This window comes from Mastomys coucha, unplaced genomic scaffold (genome assembly GCF_008632895.1).
Source record: "Mastomys coucha isolate ucsf_1 unplaced genomic scaffold, UCSF_Mcou_1 pScaffold5, whole genome shotgun sequence".
Classification (NCBI taxonomy): Eukaryota; Metazoa; Chordata; class Mammalia; order Rodentia; family Muridae; genus Mastomys; species Mastomys coucha.
Window position 1 is genome coordinate 94081032 of NW_022196911.1, and position 6855 is coordinate 94087886.

The 6855-nt window shown below is 41.5% G+C and overlaps 1 protein-coding gene across 3 annotated transcripts in view; it reads right to left on the reverse strand.

Annotated features, from left to right (window-relative positions):
- Positions 1 to 6855, reverse strand: part of Fbxl20 (F-box and leucine rich repeat protein 20) — a 70079-nt gene that overhangs the window by 26869 nt on the left and 36355 nt on the right. For all 3 annotated transcript variants that reach the window (XM_031355004.1, XM_031355006.1, XM_031355005.1), the window contains exons 3-6: positions 5898 to 5952; positions 3598 to 3672; positions 1801 to 1895; positions 242 to 310 (exon numbers count right to left, since the gene is read on the reverse strand). In XM_031355004.1, coding sequence (XP_031210864.1) covers positions 242 to 310; positions 1801 to 1895; positions 3598 to 3672; positions 5898 to 5952 — 294 coding nt within the window. The remainder of the gene's footprint in view (positions 1 to 241; positions 311 to 1800; positions 1896 to 3597; positions 3673 to 5897; positions 5953 to 6855) is intronic.

Below are 6855 nucleotides of genomic sequence, written 5' to 3' on the forward strand. Positions count from 1 at the left end.
TTCTATTCCACTTCTACCTTCATCACTTTCCCCTTAAGTTTTTTCTTCTAGGACTGGGGACGTAGCTCAGAGGTATAGGACAAGACCCCGGGCTCATGCCTTAGCATCATAAGCCATTAAAAAAAAAGAGTCATTCATAAAATCAAGGGAACTTAACTCACTGTGTTTAGGAGACTACAGTCAAGACCAGAGTAGGGAAGACTATGGACTAATGACGTCGCTTCCTGAAGCCAATACTTACGCATCTGTTGTCTTTGTACATCCGTTGAGACTTAGTACTTCAATATTCCTACAGTTCTGTGCAAAGGTCCTTTACAGGGAAAAAAAGTTAAAGGTTATAAATAAGTTGGGCAAAACTTTAGATATAAAAAAGGACATAAAATGTTGTTGATACCTATGATGCCATACTATGTAAAATATATAATTGGTTTGATCCCTAGTTTCCAGCATAGAGATCCTAAGACGTTTGTCACTTCCTGAGGAACAGGTGTGAGCTTTGTTTGTCATCATTATTTGAATAATGGACCAGAGCTGCTGGGGTGGTGCCCTGGGAAGACAGCACGACAACTCCACAAGGACAGGTGCTCCTGTCTTCAGACACTCCTCAACCCTGCCCCGTGTAGCACGTCCTCTAGCTACTTACCCATGAGCTTTAGAGTGAGCTGTTAACAGTATCCAAAGCTTCTTCCAGAATTACTGGACTAATGCTAGTAAATTAGAAAATTTGGGAGGAGTCATGATTTTATTGGCTATCCAGAGAAGTGCATAGCAACTGGGACTTGTAACTAGCATCTGAGTAGGGACTGACTAGGCACTGTGCTGCTAGCCTGCAGGGTCTGGGCTGACCCTGGACAGCTGTGTTGGCAGTGAACGGAAATAGCCAGTCCCTAACTGCAAAGTCAAAGAACTGTTGGGAGGAAGAAAAACAAACTTTTATATCTGTGTGTGAAGTGTGAATTCAACACAAAGCAGCTGGTGGGTCTAAAGAGGTCAACCCCACAAACGCTCATTTTGTTCATTTGTTATAGTTGTTTTGCTTTTGAGACAGGGCTTCTGTATACCCCTGGCTGTCCTGGAAGACCAAACTAGTCTTGCACACCAAGACATCCGCCTGCCTCTGCCTTCCCAGTTCTGGGATGAAGGGCATGTGCCACAACTCCTGGCTCCACAAACTGTTCTTTAAAACTGTTAATGTTTTCTTCTTTTACTCTTCTCAGAGGGTCTCCCTGTGTAGCCCCGGCTGACCTTGGACTTGATCCTTCGGCCTTCACCTCTCAATTTCTGAGATTAAACATGGATCTTTGTCGCAACAAAAGCTGAAAATGATTTTATCTTTGAATTAACCAAAGTCTATAACCTAACTAAAGGTCCCCAGAGAACTGCTTTAGTGTAGACCATTTTGAAATCTCATCTCTGTCCTGCATTGGCTGTGTAGCCCATGCTCGCTAGTGTCTCCTACGTGGACACGCTGCACGGTGGGGTTATTAGGACAGGCCACTGCAGCTGGGGTTCCACTTCCTATTAGAAATTTGTTATAACCAATGTACATGTTCACATTTTTAACAGCTTAGAAACTTAGAACTTCTTAGTGTTTAGCCTTTTCTAAGTGAGTTGGTGCTGTTCTTTACTTCAATCTACAAAGTTGAAAGCTATTTTTTCGCTGGTCAGTGGTGGCACACGCCTTTAATCCCAGTACTTGGGGATTCCTGAGTTTGAGGCCAGCCTGGTGCCAGGGCTACACAGAGGAACCCTGTCTTGAAAAACCAAAAAAAGAATTATTTTTTAAAGTTTTCTTTTTACCTTAATGCATTGTCTCCTACTCCGAGACACCCACGAAGACTTAACTTTCGTAAAAAGCCTCCACATCGTTTTGAAATATTTTCCACTACCCGGCCCTATAAAGAGACAGTTAAGCAAAAAGACAGCTTATGTTAATTCTTTAAAAAAACAAAACAAAACAAAAGAAACAGCCTGATGGTGGTACATACTTTTATTTTATTTTTTATTTTTTTAAGATTTATTTATTTATTATATATAAGTACACTGTAGTTGTCCTCAGACACACCAGAAGAGGGCACCAGATCTCATTACAGATGGCTGTGAGCCACCATGTGGTTGCTAGGATTTGAACTCAGGACCTTCGGAAGAGCAGTCAGTGCTCTTAACCATTGAGCCATCTCTCCAGCCCATGTTACTTCTTTTGACAAGAATATATTCTCATTAAAAAAGCAAACAAAAAAATTTATAAACCTTTTATAAAAGGCCTATAATTTTAAGTAAGAGAATTCTAAGAAAATCTGAATGTACTCCGAGAAGCACATCTACAGGAACACAGCTGGTCTGAATTCTCTCTTTACCTTGAAACATAGCCTGTATTTGAGGAATGGTCCTGTCCTGTTCTTGCAGAACTCCAAGTCATGCATGGGGCTCACCTGGGTTAACCACAGCTATGGGAGGGCATGCCCATCCACATTTACTCTTGTGTCCTTTGTAAGAACTCTCTATAGCACTCTGCACATAGCAGGAACTCACTGGGCACTCGCCATCTTGCTGAATAATCCTGTGGGTCATGTTTGTTAAGTATATAATCCACAAGATTAGAAAAGTGTAGGGTGAATGCAGTATAATGTTAATGAGTTTTTTGTGCCTTTTTAAAATTTTAATTAAGTGTTCAGGTTCCATCCCTGACCTGTACACAGAGGCTAGAATCGGAACTCAGGCCCCCATGCCTGTGCGGCACAGACTTTACCAACTGAATCATCTCCCGATTCCTGACCTTGCACTTCTTTCTGATCTTCTAGATTTTCTCTCTCATGTGCTGGGGTCAGAGGTGTGTGCATGCCTGGATGCTAGTATACTTTTCTAGCATGTCAGAAGAAACTAATAGGCTACAATAGAAGATTAAATGAGAAAAAAAGACTGTACCCCAAGAAAATTGTCTCTTACTAGTAAAAACAATGTAATAATTTTAATTATTCTATTTTTATTCTCCCAAGAATCAAAATGCATATCAAGAATAAACAAAAATACCACACCCAATAAGTTTAAGCCTACTTACTGTAAAACAAGCAAATATAAAAACCACAAGACAAAACCTTTGCTCTCAGGACTAATGTTATTAAGAACTTAGTGTTATTTTAGGGAACTCAAAAACTGAAGAAAAAACTAGGGGGAGAGAAACAGACCAGTGAGGAGTGTGGCCTGTCATGTTCAAGGCCCTAGATTTGAGTCCTAGCACCTTCTTCCCAAATCTGAAGAAACACGTTGTTGTTGTCTCACTTGTGTGTTGACACAGGTCTCACCATGCAGCCAGGCTGATCTGCCCCTCACAATGGTTTGCCTGACTCTGCAGAGATTAAGGGCCTGTGCCACCACACCTAGTTAAGCACATCCTCCTGGGAACATGGGAGGCTTCCATCAAGTTCAGCTGTACCAAAACTAACAATTCTTCAGTGGAAAAAGGTTTCTATAGCTGGGACTACTGCTATAACTACTAATGAAACATACGGGGCCACATAACATGGAGCCATACCTCGATGTCCCCCACACACCACAGAATCACAATTCAGTGTCCACCCACACAGCACAGAGACAAACCTCAATGTCCCTCTGGAAATCAAACAGGTCTATCCGTTGCCAGTTACTGCCATCCAGAGCTAGGACATTCCAGGCCTGTTTTGAATAAAAAGAGAGAATGAACAGAGATCAAAATGAAAACAGAAACTGTAATTTAAATTCACAATTCAACCAACCAATAACTGAGATCGATCAAAAATATCCTCAGTCTCTGAGGGACTGGCATCAGGCTAGCGGAGCTCCAGGGAGACAGTGGCAAAAGCCTGCGGCAGGATCTTTCTCTAATTGTGTTTCCTCATTATCAATGTACGTACTCAGCTATGCTTCATAATCGATCAATATTCTGTCCAATTTGACTTAGTGACGTGTTATTTTCCTGGTTGTCTCACTGGGGATGGGATCCAGGGCCCTGTACCTGCCAGGCAGGCTCTGTACAGCCCAGCTGCAGTCCTGGTTGTTTCTTTTAGGGAAGGGCTTACTGTGCAGGGCCACTGACCTCCAACTCATCATCTCCTGCTTCAGTCTCAACAGTCCTCCTAAGAGCCAGGCCCAGGCCTCAGTGCTAATTCTAAAACTGCAAACTTAAAACTGTTATATGTCTCTTCAATTTTCAATAGTCAGGATTGGGTGAGAGACCATGTCAGTAGAAACTTGTTTGTTGTGTATCTTTTGACATTTTACACCCTTTAAAAGCTTCCTCTAATTATGTAATAGTTACATATTGTTCTTCTGTGTGTATTTCACCATGTAGCCTAGGGTGTGCTCAAACCCAAGATACTCAAGTGCCAGAGTTATAGGTATGAGCCATCATACCCAGTTCTAGAGTATTCTTTATTACAGCACATTTAGCAAAGGTTATACTTATAGCCATCCCTCTGACAAACAATTTTTTGAGACTGTGTAGCACTGGGTGACCAGGAACTCTGAGAGACCCCTCAGCCTCTGCCTCCCAGGTGATGGGATTAAGGGATAGGGCCACCCTTCCCACTTTTCTTCAAGATTTCCAAAACCAAATTCTGGATATTCTGAGAAAGCCAAGGATAACTGTCATATGATCAGCAAAAAAAGCACGTCAAGGCATGAGGGCAAGCAAGCAGTTACTCTAGAACTAGGTATGTTTTCACTATGGTTTCTCATGTGGTCAATGTTACTTTTCTCAGATTTTTCCAGTGTTTTTGTTTTGTTTGTTTTTTTGCCCTGTTTTGTTTTAAATAGTTAGCCATGGGAAATTAACAAATAAAACTCTTAAAAACCACATGTTTAAGAGATTCTTGGGCTAAATATATCTCTGACTGTGTGCTAGGCCTCGCCAGGTTCTTCCCCGAGCAGGAAACATGCAGAACTCAGCCTAAAATTAGGAATGACAGGTTCCTCCCTAGAGTCTGCATTAAAAACCAAAACAAAGCAAAAGACCTCAAAGTCCTGGCACTATGGCTCAGTGTCGGGCCTGGCCTACCTTCTGCCCAGCACTAGACTCAATCCCAGCAACACATGAGCAAACCTCGCCTTCCCAATACAATCCACAAGTATGGGAACAGCAGGATACCAAAGAGGCACCAACAGTCCAGGCTTAGTGAGATTTGGTAGTTTCCTGCCTTCCTTAAGTGAAAACCGCAATCAAAGATTACTGTGAACACCCCTGGATGACAACCTTAGTTTGTAAGGAGCCGGACAGGAAATTGTGCTCACTTGTAAGAAGGCTTGCACGTAGAGACTATACAGTTACTGGGACAAAAACAGAATAAAGAAATCATAACACTGCTTATTGTTTCCAACATGGTGGATATGCGAATAAGTAAAAACTTTAGCATGGAAAAGTTATTTTAAAATTACCAGGAAGGGGAAATTTCTACATTAAGGTTTTTGGGTTCTCGGATACAGTTACACGGGTGGTTTGAAGAGACACTTGGGTCCGCCCAACACAGAAACTACTTCATGGGAACCCCCCATGTGATGGCTCCTCTGGAGCCTTTCTCCCCTCCCATCATTTCTGAAGAAAAGACTATATGGAGACATCATGAGAATTAGGTACATAAGAGCCTTTAATACACCCACACGCATGCCTATGTGCTGTTATGAAATGAACTGTAAGAACAGTAACATATGATTTCCTTATGAGCAGAGTTAAGGCTTCCACTGTAAAGCACCCTTTCTGTTTGTATCATGCAAATATTAGGAACAGTACACAGAACAGGATTCACTCAGAGAATGACACGGCGTGGATGGGGTAAAATATTATCTTCTGTAAAATATACAAGTGACACCTAAAAGGCTATCAGCCTCAGTGTAGAAGGTCCCCTGTCACCGTGCCACCATCTTACCCTGGAGACCTGAGCGCAGCGACACAGGGTAACAACGTCCAGGAAAGAAAATATCCTAAGAAGAAAAGAGAGGGACAAGCTTTATCATTTTTCCTTACTTCTATAGTCTGTCTCTTAGATAGTCTTGCTCTCTCCTGCCCACCTCACTATGTGGTCCAAGATTGCCTTGATCTCATGAGCCTCCTGCACCAGCCTCTGGGGTGGTAGTAGGCCTACATGTGTGCAATCACTGTAGCAAGTTTTTGTTTTTAAATAAACAAAAAGGGTAAATAAATAAATAAATAAATAAAATAAATGTAAATAAATAAAAAAAAGGGTACAGCTTTAGTGTATAAGATAACAGGTTTCACTATCTTTTCATTTATGTACATCACTGTACCCTGCTCACAGTCATCCCTCTAGGACACTCTTTCCTCCTCCCCCATTTTGTCAGTCTCCTTTCTACCCTCATACAGTTGCTTAAGAAGTGGGATTGAGTCTATAATGATGTACACAGAATATTATACACACACACTCACACACACTAACACCTCTATCAACCAGAGGCCGTTCTTCCAAATAAATACAAATATACCCTGAACAATTTGCAAAAATAATTCTTTCACCTTGAAAGACAGAGCAGTTGAGGGGCAGCCTCCAAACGAACCCTGGAAAGTATGTATAGTTCAGGGCATTAAGTATTGGCTCTCACTGTGTAACCATTAGCACTAGCCTCAAGCTACATCTTGTCAAACTGAAACTTTGTATTTCACAGTAACCTGACATTCTCTTTCAGCCCTGCAACTCCATTCTTCTATCTCTCTGGGTAAAGAACTTGCTATTGGGGCTGGTGAGACAGCTGCCGGTAGGTAAGAGCACAGATTGCTCTTCCTCTTCTGGTGCATCTGAACACAGCTACAGTGTACTTATAATAAATAAATAAATAAATAAATAAATAAATAAATAAATCTTTAAAAAA